The sequence below is a fragment of the Hirundo rustica genome, chromosome 4, assembly GCF_015227805.2.
Source record: "Hirundo rustica isolate bHirRus1 chromosome 4, bHirRus1.pri.v3, whole genome shotgun sequence".
NCBI lineage: Eukaryota > Metazoa > Chordata > Aves > Passeriformes > Hirundinidae > Hirundo > Hirundo rustica.
Window position 1 is genome coordinate 11,520,341 of NC_053453.1, and position 19,669 is coordinate 11,540,009.

A 19,669-nucleotide genomic window follows, 5' to 3' on the forward strand; every position below is an offset into this window, starting at 1 on the left:
GGAATACTCTCTTGAGGACTACAGACCCAGGTTCAAGATCCTGCTTTGCCTCCTACCCTCCAACATGTTCTTTCAGCACTTTTCTTTCTCCACAAGCAACTATGTAAGTAGTCATTTTTGACACTCAGTTGAATGTCTCCAATGGTAAAGAGAAATGACAGCCTGCTGTGGAAGTGACAAGAGAATTTATTCAAATAATAACTGCATTGAATTTCAGTGATCCCAAAAAGTGATCCCAAATCTTAAGTTTACAAGAACAGCAGTGAGCAAAAAAATTACATTTGCTGTAGACAGTGACAGAAATGAGAAGAAAATACCCCTTCTATATGAATTCTGTTACAAAAATGTAGTAGAAAATATATCCTGAATATTACAGGATATATCTGTCATCAGTAATGAAAACAATCTAAAAGTTATTGACTCTTTCTAAGGTAAGAGTGGTTATTTTCTGGACTTAATATTTATTTGGGTGAAGTAATTTGAGCTTTATTAACAGGAGCATAGCCAATAGATTGAGGGAAATTATTATCCCCTTGTACTCATTATTCACTGACATCTATTCAGAATACAGCATCTAAATTTTGGGCCCTTTGGTAGAAAACACAACAGGGAAACTCTCCTGAGGTACCTTCTAGCTTGAAACAACACAAAATCTTTTTATTGAAGCGCACGGTCGGGGGTAGAAAGCAACCCAACAGTAGGAAACTATAAAAATTATATAGGAAGAGCAATGTCCAAAATATATGATACTTCACTAACAAAATGTGCACCCACACGGCACCATGCTAACACCTTGGTAGTTATCCTTCCCATAGCACCAATATGTTAATTGAGTGAAATGTTGTTCTCTGGTTCCAGTGTCCCTTGTTTCAGAGGCAGTGCACTTGTTGCCAGCTCCTGTATCCCCATGTGGAACAGAATGATATTATGCAGACATGCATGCACAGTTAAATGTTAATGTTGTAATTGCAAAGCAATTTGGAAAAAATCAAAATGGGCGAAATAGGTCAAAAAAGGGAGTATCATGTAGTGCCAGACACTGTTAGGAAGAGCAGCGCCCAGGAAGTTGTCTCACTGGGAGCATCCTCAGGGCAGAGTGAAGAGGGGTTCCTTTGATTTAAGAATGTTTATTTCAATAACTCTATTCCTTCCTCTATTTTCTTGCAAAAGCAAAAGACTTGAGGTCTTAGAAGAATAAGTATGATCACCACTTTTACTCAGGAAGGAGATTAATTATGCACTGAAAGTATTTTCCTTGTTCTTGAAACCACACTTACTATATTTTACAGTCCAACAGATTACAACAGCTCTTGCTGAGTACAGGAGCAAGCACTTTGTGTCACTAGGTGTGTGTGCTTCCAGCATTGCTAAAATTGAAGCAGTCATTCCAGCAAGGTTGCTGCTGGCTGCAGAGCTGCAGGTTCATTAGTTTGCTGCTTTGCAGCTGGCCTGAAGCAGAAAGGGTTGCTCAAAAGCTGACCTTCTCTTTGCCAGGAATGTTTGCTCTGTCTCTGAAGTCACAGTAGCAGTGCTCCAGCTGAGTCTCAAATCCCTTTTCCACCCTCTGGTGAGGTATGGGCTGCACTGCTCCCATACAGCTTCTTAGGAGTGCTTCATGCTCCTGACCTGAGAATGAGCCATGAAAGTCTCAGGAGCTCCCACAACTAGAGATGAAACACTTTTTCCAGGAGGTTTAAGGTCTTGGTCAGCTTTTCTCTCTATATGGTTTGCAAGGGGTTTGTTGTTACTGTTGATTTATGGGCGTTCCTTTGTGGTGCAGAAATTTTCAAAATACTAAATGCAGGGGTTTTTTACAGTTAATGTAGATACAGGGTGAGGGCAGACTACAGCCATAATTAGGAAACATGCTATTTTCTCACATTTTGTGATGGGCAGCACTATAATAGCTGTCATTTTGATAAATTAACATTGAGTACTTCGGAGTACTTTAGATCTGAATGTCATTTTTCCTTACTGGTGCTTGCTTAAACATCCAATTCTTGTGGCACACTTATTTTCCTGTGTCTATCATGGTAGAAATTTTGTTTTCCCTTTGTCAAAGCATTGCTTGGGATGTTCTAATCCAGCACAGGGGATTATCGAGCACTGAACTACAGTTCTGATGTGGGGAGATCAGGAGTGGAAAACGAATGACAAGGATTGAATGAAGAGATTTTACAGGGCAAAGTAGGGGCATAGAAAAGGTCATCCATGCTTCAAAATTGTATCAGTAAAAGGAGATAAAGTGGATAAATAAAGAGCTGTGCTTGAGTGGTATATCCAGGAGCAAGTCATTTTGCCTAGTGCAGCACACAGAGGATCTTAGAGTGCTGAGAGATTAAGAAAAGAAAATACACCTGTCCAGGCTCCTGACCTATTTCTAACTAAAGGATTAACTTCCTCTGCCTCTAAAATATATTATTGTGCCTTCCCCTAGATCCTGCTCCAACATTAAAGGGGGATGTGGCTCTCATCCCTTCTCCATACATGAGAAATTACAGCTAAAATACTTAAATTTAAGCAACTAATCTACACTTTGCATTACATTTAGGGAAGTATTTTTTGGGTATCAAGATAATTTCACTATGTGCAGCCTATGGAAAAACACTTGCAGACTTCTGGAGGTGGCCAGAATGAGATTTCTGCATGAATGTGTCCCAGAGTTTTGTGTAGTAAACTTGTCCCTGCTTACTTCATATCTTCCTGGCACTATTACTTTTTGTGTTAGGGATGCAGCTTCATCTAGAATAAGTACTTGTGATCCCCTGTAAATCTCTTTACATCACAATTTTTTAGAGAGAAACCATGTGTTGTAAACAGACCTTGTTAACTTGCAACTTCCAATAAAATTGGAAAATTGGCAATATTTCCAGGAATTTTACTGTAGCATGTACTGTCAATTAACACAGTTATAAAGTGTAAGCAAACTGAAAATACAGGCTAATCAATAAACAATTTTGAAAAATAAAGACTCTGCATACTTGTTATGATCTTACTCCTGCTTTGCAAAACAGGGGTTGTAGATTTAATTTGCCCCTACACTGCATATGCCAGTGCTTGCTGGATTTTGAAAACATGATAAAATTGAGTCTAATGGAAGAAGTTTCTTTCATTGCTCAAACCATGCAGTCTTAACTTAAAAAAAAAAAAAAAAAAAAAAAAAAAAAAAAAAAAAAAAAAAAACAAGATAAGCCTCTGCTGACTGCAGAAAACAGCATTCTGAATAAAGTCCCACTCAGCCCAAAGTTTCTTTGAACTCCTTACAGTTTGGAGATAAAAACCAGTTTATCGGTCAGTGATAACTGTGTCATCTGAACTGTTTGTGCAGCAATTTCACCTATGCTTTTCCTCGGTAAGATGGTGTTTAGGAACATAATTTTTGTGACCAATCTTCAAATTCTAAAGGATACAGAGCTTTGGAAATTAGAATGTCTGTCTACCCCACCTAGGACATTTTTAGAGCATAGCAATGAAAACCCACCCACAGTGTGCATCCCCCATGGAAGATATTTGCAACTTGTGGGCAAGGAATCTGGATTCTCATTTCTATGCAGCTTTGATATTCAGGTTTGAGCTGTTCTACCTCTTCAGCTACAAAAGCACCTTTCTGAGTATGTTTAAGTGATAGTAAAACTTGCAGCTGAAAGAAATTTCTGTATTATTTAGTTTTTCAAATCAATATAAGCAATTAATCATAATGAAAAACATTTAGAGGTCAAAGAAATTTTTTATATCATCAAAACACACTGCTCCAGTTTTCAGGCATGAAATACTCAATTGTCTGTTTCATATTTCTTGGAGATAAATAATGGAGGATCTTAACTGCATTACTTCCCTCTCTAGATGATTTTTGTCATCCTCTGTGTTTCTGAGTTTGGCAGGTTCTACTCATGTGTTTTCAAAGAACGAACAGTATGAGTTTTCTTAGCACAAACCCATCAAGGGAACCTAGGTTTTTCTAATAATTCCACAGGGTGCACTTTGCTTTCATTAGAAATGTGAATTAAAGTCTGTAAGTTCTGTTAATTTTTTCTTAGATCTTCAGCTTTCTAAGGAATGTGCACTCCATCCAATTTAGCTTCTTCTGCCTGTGCTATGCAAGCAAATATGCTCCATGTCAGCACAAAATGGGATGTTTCCATTCATGAAATATCCTATCAACATCAGGAAAATATTTTTTAGCCCTGATAGAAATACTCCACCATAGTCAAGTTTTCCAGAATTTAGATTTTTCCGTAGCAATGAAATTACAGGTGTTTATATTTAATATATTCTTCCAATTAAAATCTGATATGCTGGAGTCTGCTTGCTGAATGAAAACTCTTGCATGTTTAGAGAATTGAGAATATAATAAATATTCATTTGATCACTGTATAACATTGAAAAGGACAGCTGGCTCAGGAAGGCTCATTTTCTTGGCTTACTGTCTATATCTCTTAACATTAGAAAACATTGCAAGAATTTATATCTGCCAGAGGGTTTTAATAGATAAAACAAAGGTTTGATTTTTTTCCCCTGAACTGATACTTTTTGATATTTAGCTACTGTGTAAGGGGGGAAAACTGGAAAGTTGCTGTCTAAAAAACATAGTCTCAACAGTTATGCCTAGAAGGACTGAGTAGATGTAAAAAAATTACTGATGCAAATCAGAAAAGCCTTATATATGGTAATATTTTTTTAGAACCCACTTTTTTAATCTTGTGTGTCTTTCAAATGAGCAGAGATTATTTTCATGTTCAAGAAGCAAGAGGCTGATAGATAATATCAATCTTGTTTAACTTATTCACCAGTGCCCTGGGTGAAAGGGCAGAGGTACCCTCAGCCGAGGTACCCTTGCTGAGGTATCCTCACTGAGGTACCCTCAGCATGTTAGCTGATGTTACAAAACTGGGAGGAGAGGCTGATACACCTGACAGCTCTGCTGGCCAGATCTGGGCAGTCTGGAGAGGTAGGGGGAGAGGAACTTGATGAAATTTGAGCTGGAAATGCAAGGTCCTGCATTAGGGGAGGAATAATCCCAAGCACCAGCACAGGCTGGGGCTGATTTGTGGAAAGCAGCTCTGTGGAGAAGGACGTGAGGGTCCTGCTGGACAACAGGCTGTCCATGAGCTGGCACTGTGTCCTTGTGGCCAAGAAGGACAGTGGTGTCCTGGGGAACATTAGGAAAAGCATTGCCAGCAGGTGGAGGGAGGTGATCCTGTCCCTCTACTCAGCCTTAGTCAGGCCACATCTGGGGTGCTGTGCCCGGTTCTGGGCTCCTCAGTCATGAAAAACAGGAAACAACTGGGGAGGGCCCAGTGAAGCTCTAAGGGGATGAGTAGGGAACAGGAACATCTCTCTTAGAGGAAAGGAAATCTCTGTTCTGCCTTGAGAAGGGGTGGCTGACAGGGCTCTTATCACTGCATACAGATATCTTAAGGGTGGGTGTCAGGAGAGTAAATCCAAACATTGGGAATTCAGAACAAACTGAAACACAGAAAGTTCATTCTGAAAATCTTTCCTTTGAGGGTGGCTGTGCACTGGACCAGGCCCCCTGCAAGGTGGGGAAGTCTCCTTCTCTGGGGATATTCAAACCCATGTGACTCAATCCTGTGCTATTTGCTCTGAGTGAACCTGCTTTAGCAGGGGGTTGGACTATGTGATCTCCAGAGGTCCCTTCAAACCCCAACCCTTCTGTGTTTCTGTGATATATAGTGTTAGAAGCGGTATCTGTATTCAGCAACTGCTCTGGGTTTGTGTACAGCTGACCCAAGCATATGGACACTCAGGTATAATGACACAAAATTTGTTCTCTGTTCTGTGACATGCAGGTATGGCAAGGATATTAATGGATGATTTTTATCGAATAAAAATATTAATATAGAGGAAAATGTAAATTTGTAGTTATAGGCAAGTTTCGGAAAGCAGACCTTACCCACTTTCTAAATGCAAAGATTTCTTTGAATCATTTTGTCTTTCAATTTTTTAATTTAATTTCTCTTTAATGAGCTATGAGCTGATCATTGCACAATTAGATACCTTCTGGGAAAGCCTCAGCTGCTACATGACAACTCTGGGTCAGTTTGTGCTGTAATGTTCTAAATATCTGAGCAAGATTTAGGAGGAGAGATTAAAGACCTCAAATATCATAGAAGCTTTAGTGCTCTCAGGATTCAAATCTTCCCCAAGTCATAAAATTTTGAAAAATACTGCAGAAAAGTTACATTCCATTGTAAGACCTTTTGTTAGATAAGGTTTCTGCAGCTAGATTATTTTGGGTCTAGGATTATGCCTTCTGTCTTTGAAGGATTTATTTTACCTTAAGGTAGATATCCAACTACATCACTCCTGAGTATCACATTTTGCATGTCTTGATAGAACTGGAGAAAAAGGCCCTATATGTCTATTTTGAAGGGCTGTGTGGTTTGTATACATATAAAATCATTCTTATTAATTTCCCATATTTTCAACAGTTAAAAAATATGTATTAATTCTTGTTTACAGTAATTTTTCCCTTGCAGTCTCATTCATTGTGTAGTCTGAGAGAACCAAGAAAGGAATTGTTCTGCCAAGGGACAGCTTGTTTTCTGCATTCACTTTTAGCAAAATCAATGGGTATCTTGAAAAAAAAAAAAAAAGCCATAAATCCAAGTCTTTCTGAACGGCCTCCCAATATGAAATGCTGCTCAGGTAACTCAGTGTTTTGAAACAAGTAGATCAGATTCTCTGCAAAGTCTCATCGAGGCACATGCTGCCACTCTTCAATATATGCATATGTTTGGAGAAAAGCTTGTGGTGAATTGTTAAAAGAGGCATTAATAGATCAGTAAAAATTTTTAAGGAATAGGAAACATTTACCACTAGTCAGGTGATCTGGGACTTCCTTTTAAAGGTTCCGTCATTAAATGCTCTGCTTAGATAAAAATAAAACACTAAAGATGCAATTTAAGAAAAAATAGTATTGTATGTTGACAAAACCCTAATTAAATGCCAGATACGGGAGGTTTCTTTCCAAGGAGAGGTCTGCCATACTGGGAGAGACAAAGCAGCTGCACAGCTCCTTGCTGTCCATTTGCTGTGACCAGTAGCAGAGAGAACAGCAGCACCTACAGCAGACAAAACCTTTCCTGGGCATTGTGTCAGCTTTCACGGCCTAGGTTTTCTGATTTGGTCAGCAATGGGTCACCCCCATGGGCTGGTCTAATCCCTTTTTGAATCCTTTTGTTCTTCTACCCTTCCAGAAGGTTGCCCCAAATTCTCTTTTGCAAGGTGTTGACTCTGAGTTCATGGACAACTCCTTTGAGCAGATGCTGTTTTCTGCTTCTGACTTCCATGCTTCCCATCACTGAATCTTTGAGTTCATTGCTGTGATTTTTGAGATGAGGATACTGGAACAATCAGCAATACTCAGACTTTATGTGCACAGCAGTAACTAGCAATGGCTTATTTCACTTGTTATTCTTTTTCTAACTCTTAGTGTTGTACTGACTGTTTTAATAAGTTTGTTTTTAGAGAAGTAGGCACAAATTTCAAGGTCTCCTGGGTGATAATAATTAATTTAGGGCTCATCTCTGCTTAATATTAGGAAAGGTTATTTTTTCCTTACTTGCATCATCTTGCATTTCTTTTCATGAGATCCCGTCTGCCACTTCAGTCAACCCACTCCCTACTGACAGTTCTCAGCTCTTCCACACTTGTTTTAGATGTGACCATTCTGAACAATAAAAAATCTCCTTTATGGAAATTCACAGTTCGTTTCTACCTTTGTTCCTTGGCTTTTACCTGATTAATTCTCTGAGATTAATGAGAGTAGCTCCTTCATATCCCTTCAAAGTATTTTACCACCAAAAGCTCTCCCTAAAAATTGAGAGTTTTCTAACATATTTTAACATGGTTGGTTTTTTGTGAACAATCTACACATCAGATAATCTGCATCACTTTGAAGAATTCATGCTTTAAAAAAAAAGCCCTAAATAAGTCCCCTCTTCCCAAGGAAGCATTTGGGACCATGGCAGTCAGGATATTTTGGATTAGGAGGGCTCTCAGGCAGAGTTCCACTGGGAAGAGAAGCAAAGAACAGAAACTCCTCAGGATAATATTACTGGGAGAGAAAGAGCCAGGAGATAAACTTCTCCTCATATTATCTAGAAATGTGCATAAGCCAGTTTCTGCTGAGTGGCCATGAGCTCCTCTAGTAAGTCACTAGGTTTGCCCATAAAATCCTATAGAGCATAACAGTGTAACCTTGAATCCATTGGAGATTCAGATTCCTTCTGCAAAATTTTCCCACACCCTACTTTGCAGCAAGATCAAATGGCAACGTATGGCACCAATACCTAAGAACAGGAGCATTAAATCTTCAAAAAGCAAGGTGGAGTAGAAAAGATACCTTGACAGACACAAGCTTTGTTCTGATGGTCACCTACTGTTGATCCTTTCATAACACAACAGAGTGAAGGGAGTTCAGGGATACCAAAACATTCAGAGCAGGTGTCTTTATCAGGAAGGTAAAGACCATTAGGCTTAAAGGGAAGAAGAAAAGAACACCAAGTTCCCCCTCTTTCTCCCTCCCTTCCCTTTTCTCAGGATTTGGATCCAAATTAGGATCTCATGGCTCTTCCACCTCTAGCTTTGATTTCAGCAGACATCTCAAACATGCAGACATCTGCTCTATTCACTTGTCAGGTACAAGAAGTCCAACAAAACATTTTTTGGCAAATTAATAGGACTTCCCACACCCCACCCTCCCACACCCCTTACTACTGAAATTATGTCTCTACTTAAATATTTAGGCTACCAGAAACATCTTTAGGGTTGGAAATGGCAAGCATGGAAATTTTAATTGTGGCATCTCTACCATATTTCCCCTTCTTTTTTACTACCAAATTTCTCACTTTTTAACATAAAACAGTCTCATTTTCAAATCTCCACTAATATATAGCAAAGACATGACAATTCAGAAAGACCTTTTATTACATATGCCAGAAACAGGCACATTTTAGTATTAGTTTAAGTGATTCTTGGTGATGCTTTAAGAACTGATTTTATGAAAATTGTTTATAAGTCAAGTTACTCTTTTATTTGTTTGCTCACTGATATGTGTGCATGGCAGCTATATGTGTGCATTGAGGGTAAAATAAACACAATTTCTGTAGAAAGTGTGGCTATAGATACTTAGTATATTTTAAAACATAGGAATGTTTAGATGTTGTGACATAAATTAGATATTTCCTAAACAACAAGACATTTCTGAAGTGCATTTTTTGAGCCTGTATTACTAAGGCTGTGTTTTAATTTATATTCTTGCCTGAACCATAGTGGTAAAGAAGCATGCAGTTTGATTATGGCTTGCACTTCAGAGTACTCACTCATATTTTTGGTGTTTTGAAAATCAATTTTTAACACTGTAAACAACACTTACATCCATACTAGAAACAAAAGTCACTTTGATGTATGTCTATTGTGACTTTATACCAGATGTGCAGTCTGCGTTAGCCACCAAAACCTTCAACAAATGTTTATCAGGGTGATGAGAAATTTGTTCTGCAGCAATGTATTCTGAACACATCTCCCATTATAGCTTTGGTTTATATGAGCATTGATAGCCTAGATATTTCCCAAAAAGTGTTTGAACAATCTTTTCTTTCATTTTTCCAAGTTCTCTGTAGATAATTAAATATTAAGGTTTTATTATTTTGGGGGAGAGGAAAAAAAAAACACACACACACACACAAAAACCACTGGCTTTAAACACCAGTTTAAAGGTGGATAGTGAGGCTGAGCTTGTGCTAAATTTTCCAGGACTGATGTGTGGGACTGGAGGAATACTCAAACACTATTAGGATATTAATAGACTACATAGTAATTTAATTGTGATAAGCATATTTATGAGTATTTGGAAGAAAAGTAGCATGCTCTTTGGGGGCCTAGAGAAAAGACTGATATAGCACATGCATTTAGTTAAAAAGCAGAGGATAATAGAGAAACACTAGCCAAAAAATCAAGAATAATTTGAAAATTCAATGAAAAATGAGGGAAGAGACAGAACATGGATGGAATAAACAGACTGGTGAAGAACCACAGAGAAGAGCAAAAGGAGAAACTTTGTTCTGTAATTTTTTGAGAAGAGGGCTGAAATGTTTTGATGTAGTACATGTCTATCTACCCATAGCTGTCAGTTCCATTTTATTCATTTATTATTAATATCTAATTAGAGAGCTGCACATCTCAATAAATCTTCAGTATTATTTCTGCTTATCAATAAACACATTTGAATGGAGGAGAACAATTTCATGTATCCCAAGCATTTTCAGTAACAATATTTTGTATAGAAAACAAATAATGGTTTTGGTTCCTCTATTGCAATACACAGATAAATAAATTCTGCAAACCAGAAGATGGTAGACAATTTATGACTGCTATTTATTGTGTAGATTTATCCCCTTTCTTGTTTTAATGCCTTGTTGTTTTCCTGATCTGCTTATTAGGTTGTTTCATGCCAGGTTTGCAAAATAGCTGAATTACAAACTTATTTTGGACTTCATATGTATATGCCATGAGTATATATGCAACTGGATTCTGCATTTTTAGTGAAAAAAACACAGTACAGTGTTACTGCAAATGACATTGCATAAGAATTTATATACTTATAAGCTTTTACTCAAGCTGGTTTTAATTCATATAGAACTTTCTTCCAAAATGAACTCATTTTCTTTTGTTTGTGAACACCACCACGTGTTTCAGCACATATTAACTGTGTCTATTGTTTCTTGTCTAGCTGTACCCCATAAAATAGGGCGGATAATTGATGGAAGTCCTGCAGATCGCTGTGCGAAACTTAAAGTTGGAGACCGGATCTTAGCTGTGAATGGCCAGTCTATTATTAACATGCCTCATGCAGATATTGTGAAGCTAATTAAGGATGCAGGTCTCAGTGTAACTCTTCGCATCATTCCTCAGGAGGGTAAGTCAATGGCCCTTAAAAACAGGAAGAAAATTTTAAGTAGTCTCCAATTAGCTTAAATTATGTCACCACTTGAAAGAGCATCTTTTGTTCTCCTTCCTCCGCTGTAATGTGCAGCACACCAGAATTACGAGCTTCGAACTAGCTCAGATAGGATCTGAATTCTTGAAAAGGTTTCAAGTTATGAAAGGGGTATTTAAAGCAAACCTAGAGAAACCTGACAGAGAGAGAGAGAAAGAGGATGTTAAGGTCTTTTGCAAGAATTGTCTTCTACATGGAAAAACACTCTACAAGAGAGCCAAATTTTGAGTTTGTTCCCTTGTATCTTGCTATAAGACAAGCCAAAGTTTGACAAAGTGATTCACAAGCGACTGCAATGGCTGTCATCAGGCGTGTTCAGCTACCAGCTACGTGTGACAAAAGTGATGTGAAGGAAGCGTTCAGATTTGGCAGTTTCCTCCATCACCATCATATAGTGATACATCACTGTAAAGGCACTGTAAAGGCAGGAAAGAACTGAACTGTGAATTATTTCATTTCTAGGGTGAGGATAAGGGGATAGACTCATTATTCTGGTCATTACTCCACATCTAATCAGTGAAGATCTTTTGATGTTGGTTCCATGGGGTTTGATGTTGATTTCAGGGCTTTTTTTAGTTTAACAATGTGCTGCACTGCTGCGTGAATTGTACCACATTAATGAGACTATGTCTTTATATCTCAGCAACAAATACCAGTAGAGCTGGGAATGACACACAGAAAGTAATGGAATTACTTAATGATCCATGGTCCAGTTAGATGACCTTCACCCTGTGCTGCTGCACCCAGCAACGGGACAGGGAAATAGTCTGATGCTGGTCATAGACTGCAACTGAGGGAACTCATCTAATTTGTTAAATGAATTCAGTGAAGGGAAAAATACAAACATACACAAACTCAGAATTCATGTCAATTAGCACCCGTATAATTACTGGAGGTCAGCTTTGCAAGCATCTAAAACAGGTGTGATACTTCATATAGTCCATGAACTTTGTTTGAGCCTCTCTGGTATCCAGGTTAAATAACATCATTAATAGTTCAGCATTAGAGATGGATACATTAAATTAGAAAGAAAGCAGAGGTGCAGCTGAGTTGATGTACTACAAGATGTTCTGAGCTGCTAGCGGTGAGAAATTATCTGTGCCCAAGACACAGCTTCCCTGTGTGGCTTTGTGACACTGGACACCTCATTTGCCTTCTGATATAGCTTCCCAGCTTATAAAAATTGGTAAAAAAATCTAATACCTCTATCATGTGCTTTCAAGTAAAAAATGCCATATAAATGCAAAGCAATTTTAGAAGCAGCTCATGATTTTACCAGTTTGTCCATAGTTATGAGAGTAATGTAGAAATGAGGGATAACATTTCCAATCTTCATCTCTGAAACTTGCAATACAAGAGACTCACAGATGCAAAATGGGCAATTACAGCCTTAAGCATAGTAATTACACAGACAAGTATTGCTTGTGCCTGCATGAGTATTTTAAGTGCAAATACACAAGCTTTTTTTTATAATTCATCCTAAACTGAAAATATTTTTAATAAAGTATACAAATTTTTTATCATAATTGTGAGCATAAATTAGATAACTAGAGAATATGCACCCATAGGGAAAAACTCACATGTTAAAATTTTAAAAATAAAACACATAAAAATTAAAACTAGATTCAAATGTTAAACTAGGCAAGATCTGTATCATGGGTAGCTGTTGCTGTTAGGGATGCTCAGCCATATGTGTGTCCATTTTGTTTGTTTTGCACACTGGCCTCACTCCTTCTGTTGCAAGCAGGAATAGAAAAATATATTATTTGCCTTTGCTGTTGATAGTGCAGGAGCTTCTGCAGTGCTCTGTCCTCCTGTGGGTGGAGTCTCTTTCATTTATGCATCCTAATAGGTAAATGGCAAGCAGGACTGTGCTAGTGTGTTGGAAGAAATATATTTTATATGAGCTCAGTAGCAAATGTATCTCCCCCCAAGTCCAGAAGGAAGCCTGAATGAAAACTGGTATCTTTTATTTATAGAAAAGCAACAAGACCATATTTTCTATGCCAATCTCTGTCTTTTTGAAGTCTGTGCTGTTTGGAAAAAATGGTTTTGCTTTTCTGCACCATTCCCATATGAAACCTTAATTAGTTGACATAAAAGAGTGAAATAAAGCATCAGTTTTAATGTTTAGTCAGAATTTATTGAGACTGAGTTTACTGTTTTACTGTTCACAGTTCCCAAAAATTTCAAAAGACAGGAAACTCTTGATGAGCTCAAAGACAGCAGGAGCTAATGTAAGGACACCAGTGTTTTAGCTTCAGTGACAGGTCTATCATCCCAAACAGTGAGGAAAGCAGGAAAATGTTCATTCTCTCAAAATGATTTTTTTTCTAAATTGAAAGAATTTCAAATATCTTGTAACTGTGCTAAGGCACATGCAGGACAGGGAGGTGATTCAGGACAACCAGCACAGCTTTACCAAAAGTCCTGCCTAACCAACCTAGTGGCCTTCTACAATGGAGTAACTACATCAGTAGACAATGGACAAGGAAGGAGCTCTAGGTCTCACCCATCTGGACCTCTGTAAGGCCTTTGACATGGTACTCCAAGCATCCTTCTCTCTAAATCGGAGAGAGATTAATTTGGTGGGAGAACTGTTCAATGGATGAGCAGGTTGAGAAAGTGATTCCGCCCCTCTACACTGCTCTGATGAGACCAGACCTGGAGTTCTGAATCTAGCTGTGGGGTCCTCTGGACCTGTTGGAAGCAGTCCAAAGAAGGGTCGTGAAGATGATCAGAGGGCTGGAGCATCTCTCCTGAGAGCAGAGGCTGAGCGAATTGGTGTTGTTCAGCCTGGAGAAAACAAGGCTCCAAGGAGACCTTATCCTGACCTTGCAGTACTTCAAGGGGGCTTATACAAAATATGGGGACAGACTTTTTAGCAGGGCCTGTTGTGATAGGAAAAGTGGTCTTACAGCTTCGAACTACAAAGATTCAGACGGATATAAAAAAAGAGGTTTGTTGGTTTTTTTTTTTTTATGATGAGGATAATGAAATACTGGAACAAGTTGCCCAGAGAGGTGGTAGATGACCCATGCTGGTATTCCTGTTAAAATTCAAGGCCAGGTTGGACAGGGATCTGAGCAGCTTGGTCTTGTGGAAGAAGACCCTGTTAATTGCAGGGGAGGTTGGACTAGACAATCTTTAAGTGTCGTTCCAACCCAAGCTATTCTGTGATTCTATCATTCTATCATTCTGTCATTCTATGATCAGTATTTCTATGCTTTAAAAGATTATGTGAAACACGAAAGCAATTTCCCTTGTTCAATTGTGTTTTAAATAATGACGGTGTCAGCCAGAATTATAGAAGTCACCAAGATTTCGGATCTCACAGACTATCAAAAGGAGGCCATTAGGTTCAAATGTCTTAAAATCTAATTATAACCTGAGAGAGTAAAAGCGACAAAGCATAAATTTGCAGAGGTAGTGCGTGACCAAAAATTATTATTGTGTACCTTTGCCCTTTATTAAATGCTGCACTGTGACAGGTCTTTAATCTCCATCTTGCCTTTATGCAGAGCTGAACAGCCCAGCCTCGGCCCCCAGCTCGGAGAAGCAGAGCCCCCTGGCCCAGCAGCACAGCCCCATGGCCCAGCAGAGTCCCCTGGCGCAGCAGAGCCCCGTCGCCCAGCACAGCCCCGTGGCGCAGCCACCGCCTCCACAGCCCCTCCAGCCACAGGGACACGAGAACAGGTTTTGCATTTTCTCAATGGTCTATTTTTTTTCTTTTTCCCCGTATATGTTAGTCTGGAGTCAGGAAGATAGATAGATAGATAGATAGATAGATAGATAGATAGATAGATAGATAGATAGACAGATAGATAGATAGATAGATAGATAGATAGATAGATAGATTTTTTTTTTTTAATGGGGGTATAATCTCTGGTATATCATTTATCAGTCAATTTCTCATGTGTAATTTATGCATACACTTTAGCAAATTTATCTGTAATGCAAATCAAATAGTAGGGGGACAGAAATTTTGTGACCAGCTTTATTAAAAGCTATGGGATGATACAACTTTCTGTGACCTACAATCTGCAATAGTCTTTGGATTATTTTTTTAGTGTGTTAAACAAGGCTGATTACACTGACTGTCTTTATGCTAATCTCCAGTAACCAACACATATCATCAAGATCCTCTTCCCCAGATGATGCTGGTTATAGAATTGTAACTTTTCTGAAAATACTTGAGTTCACTTGTGATTCAGACACTACACCCTCTAATTCTCCTTGCTTAACAGATGTAGTACTTTCACTTGCCCAGAATTATTTTCTTTCAGTTAGTCATACTAGGAAAATTACTTTGCCTTATATTTCATTAACTAGTTTTTTCCAAAAGTGATCAACTCCTAGAAGACATGTTTCTCACAAAATTCAATACAAATTTTTCACAAAAGTCCTTCTGTGCTGTAGGAAGTCAGTATTGAATATCTGTTAAACTGGGAATTTTCAGATGGGACCAGCAAACGAAAATTAATTAAAGTTCCAGAAAGAAATTCTGTAATAATTATACTGAAAAGTGTAAGCTCTAATTGCTCATGTCACTATTTACAAATCCAGCAAAATTTACAGTGCCTCTATCTGTGAATTAAAACATCATCTTCTGATATGCAGCTGTGGCCATATATTGGGAACCTGCCTAAAGGTTGCTCTTATTTCAGAAAAGGTAAACTATTGCTAGTTCATATAGAATTATTTTTCACTAGAATTTATAAGCTATATTACAGCTTGTTTGTATAGCCACATACTTTGTTTCTTTACCAAAATAAGATTTTAAAACTCTTAGGAATATTAACTAGTTGGGTGGGGTTTTTTACTTCCAATATTAGTAAGGCTCAGTATCACAGTAAGCCTGTTTGTCTTCTGTCATCTTTTTACAGGATCATGATATTGACTAAAGAAAGTAAGAGGATTGCATATATGCATGCAAGTCTTATTATAGATGCTATGTACAGGTTTTAAAAGAACACATGGCAGCAGTCTATTTTAATCTTCTCAGAAAAGTCAAAGGGGAATAGTTCTGATGTTCTTGTGTCTGGTTAGAGATTCTGATTATTAAAACTTTTGTGTAGGAAGATTAGCCATAGTGTAACTGTAACCACATTAATAAAATAATGACATTTTGAAACATATCAGACAATTTGAAACATCTAGATTCAGATTTTCTTTTTATATATAAATCAACATAATCAAAAACAATGCTGTAATTTTTTCAGAGTGTAATTTTTGTAACCAATAAGTACATTTCAAAATCCCTTTCACAGTCTCTAAGTGTCTCTGTATCTGTATGTGTCCATGAACAGACACAGTCACTTGGGTGACTGAAAATTTCCAGTCCGTTATTAAAGCAGAATTTGAAATGTCTATTTCCTGTATAGGAAATAAATATTACCTTTGGCACCTAGGGAAGAGTGTAAGAACATCCACTCTGTGAACATTTTTATTAAAATATAACTCAAACCACTATTACAGAATTACTTTGCTAAAAGAGTTCAGGACTTTCTTTGTGCCTCTTTAGCACACGGCAGAGGTAGGGATGTTTGCCATAGGGAATGTCCTTTACTTCACCCTGAAGTGCCATTATGTGCTAATTTCCATGTGCTAAGGGAAATTCCCATCTGAATAAAGTAAATAACTAGTCGCTGTACCTCAGAAAGTCACATTTTCTTTCAAATTTTAGGACCCCCCTCCCTGTAACCAGTTATCAGCTAAAGCAATATTTTACTTGTTATTAATTCCTCATAAGCAAATTTATTTTCTTTTCACCTTGTGTTATTTCTGTGCATAACTACTGACATGACTTTACTGACATAGCTTTTAGCCAGATAACATCATAGGGAGTGTATAATAAAAATAATACACACTATATTAACAGATGTTATATCACAGAATACCTTTCATTAAAAAGATAACGGCAAAGACAAAGAATTTATCCTTTTTTAACCTTGAGAAGCTCACAATAATATTTTATGTCGAGGAAAGGGGATATAAACTACACTGATATTCCACTTATTCTATAGAAATATTAATTTGGGGGAAAAAAGGCACTTTATAAACTCAGTGAATTATTTTGTAGTGAGTATAATGGGTGTTTTCACATGCAGTTTCATTTTCAAAATAGGCAAGGTAAGTGGGAATCAAGATGCTTCTTCTGTTCCTGTCCCTTTGAGTATAATCCTGATCTCACTGATGCAAGCTGGAAAATCGCACAGTATGACCTGCAGGAAAATTGTTTATGCTCATGTTTCAAAAGCGCTCACTGTTTTTGGATGCCTCGATTATTTACCCTTGAGAGTTTTGCTTCTCTGTGAAAATTTGTTCCGTGCAATTCTGCGGCCAGGCAGCTCGCTTTCACTCCTCGCTCTTGCATGCAATGAACATTCTGAATGGTTTGCTGCTCTCTGAAACTGAGCCCTCGTGCCTTCCTCAGCTACAGGTCAGAAGTAAAAGCCAGGCAGGATGTGAAGCCCGATATCCGGCAACCCCCGTTTACAGACTACAGGCAATCCTCCACGGACTACCGGCAGCCCCCGCTGGACTACCGGCACCCGCCGGTGATGGATTACCAGCAGCCACCGCCGCTGGACTACAGGCAGCCCCCGCTGATGGAGTACAGGCAGCACTCCCCCGACACCAGGCAGTACCCCCTGTCCGAGTACAGGCAGCCCCAGGTACGGACACGCACTCGGAGAGCTCCTACACAGCAGGGTCCGTAGGGACAGGTCACGGGTACTGGTAAGGGAGATGCCACCACAGAAGGAAAAGACACATTAAAGGGTTTTACTCTGAGTTACTATTTCTCTGTAGAGGAAATTACTTCCAAACCATTAATATTAATGCATAACTGTGCGATCTGTAAATGAGCATTACATTTATAATTGCGCGACTGTAATGTTAAATAAATGCCATTTTTAAGGTACGGGAGAGTTGAAATAAAAACTCTAACATAAAAAGCCTTTTCATCAGCAGAGGAATTTCTTTTCATTCTTGGCACGTAGTCTTCAAACTCTGGTGGGTGTACTTAGGCCAGACTGCGCTGCTACAGCATTCTTGAAAATTAAGATTTTATCTAATAGGAATAAATAAATAAAGGAATGAAAATCCTGACTGATTTCTGATGGTAATAGTCTGGATGAGTAGAAACTAGCCCCTGCAACTAGTTTCTTTGACATCAAGCACAATGTGACAAATTCAAAGAGATGATGAGTTAGATGAAGAGTTATGGTACCTTGGACATGACTCCTCTGATGACAGATAGTTACTGACAGTTTTGAGGGTTGAGGATTTAGCTCAAAGTTCAGACTTTGACAAAAACCTTTCTTTCTCCTTATATAAAAGCAGGAAAAACAGGTCAAAAAGTATTAAATTGTAAACTTCTGGACACTATATGCTGGAACCATTGTGGTTTGTACATCTGTATTTTCAAACTAGACATGTAAACTATATCAAGAAAAATGCTGAAATTCCTAAATGGGATCCAGAGAACTCTATGAAAATATTGTGCATTTCAGTATCTAAATTGCAAATCTCTATCCCCATGTGCATACCTTATAAGATGCTTCTTAGCATCTCTCTAGATGCTTGGGTTGGCTGTTTCCCAGCATCTCCAGTTCTCTAAACAGTGGACTGCACAACCCAAGCTTGCTCTTTGCTTTCTTCTGCTCCCATGCATCTTGCATTCTTGGCTGACAATGGATCAGAAGCTACATCACAATTTCCCTCCCAGATCTCTCTATGGACCTTTGCTTATACCAAGTGAATCAATACATTTTTGAAGAGATCTATTTTAAAGTTTTCTTGAATGCATATCACAATGTCCATATAGTTAATTGTCTTTCATTTTGTATTTGTCTGTACAGGACTTTGATTATTTTACCGTTGATTTGGAGAAAGGAGCCAAAGGATTTGGGTTTAGTATTCGAGGAGGAAGGGAGTACAAAATGGATTTGTATGTATTGAGGTTAGCAGAAGATGGACCAGCAATAAGAAATGGAAGGATGAGGGTGAGTAAAATGCATTGTGACTTTTTTTTTTCAACATTTACAGATATGTTTGGTGATGGAATCAAAGGGAAAGCATTTATTTCACCTTTGATCGGGTTTTAAACAAATAACGCCAAATACCTCTTATAAAATAAACTCATTCTCTAGGAGTTAAAGAAACTTGTTGATACATATCATAAATTGCTGTAGTTTCTTCACAAATAAATGCATTACTTCTGACTGCTAATAACTTTTATCATGTTATGAATTTTTATCATTATTATTTTTACTCTTATCTAAGCAACTTAAAAATCTCAGACAACGTTTTAAGTTTCTTAGATAATAATAGAATTAACATTTGGGTCTCTAATCACAAAAGCAAAGTGATCACTATATGGCATGTATTAGACAACTATGAAACATAAGACCTCATCTGTATTATCTTACTAATTTAAGCAAGTTGCCTTTGTAGTGTTTGCTAAATTTGTTTATTGATCTTGATCTTGTTTGTAGGGATCATGATTTTAAAAAAAGCAAACCCATGGTCTATATAGGAAAATAATCTAGTCAAAAATAGAGATGTTTAATCTGTCCAGTTGTGACAATGACAAGATATAAACTCATCCAGGCCTGCTGATACTTTGCAGAATTGTGAGTA

The 19,669-nt window shown here is 37.9% G+C and overlaps 1 protein-coding gene across 8 annotated transcripts in view; it reads left to right on the top strand.

Moving 5' to 3' along the window:
* The window catches only part of MAGI2 (membrane associated guanylate kinase, WW and PDZ domain containing 2), a 713,954-nt gene that overhangs the window by 653,216 nt on the left and 41,069 nt on the right, over positions 1-19,669 (top strand). For all 8 annotated transcript variants that reach the window (XM_040061343.2, XM_040061346.2, XM_040061344.2 and 5 more), the window contains 4 exons: positions 10,757-10,942; positions 14,545-14,719; positions 17,460-17,700; positions 18,889-19,032. In XM_040061343.2, the coding sequence (XP_039917277.1) occupies positions 10,757-10,942; positions 14,545-14,719; positions 17,460-17,700; positions 18,889-19,032 (746 nt within the window). The remainder of the gene's footprint in view (positions 1-10,756; positions 10,943-14,544; positions 14,720-17,459; positions 17,701-18,888; positions 19,033-19,669) is intronic.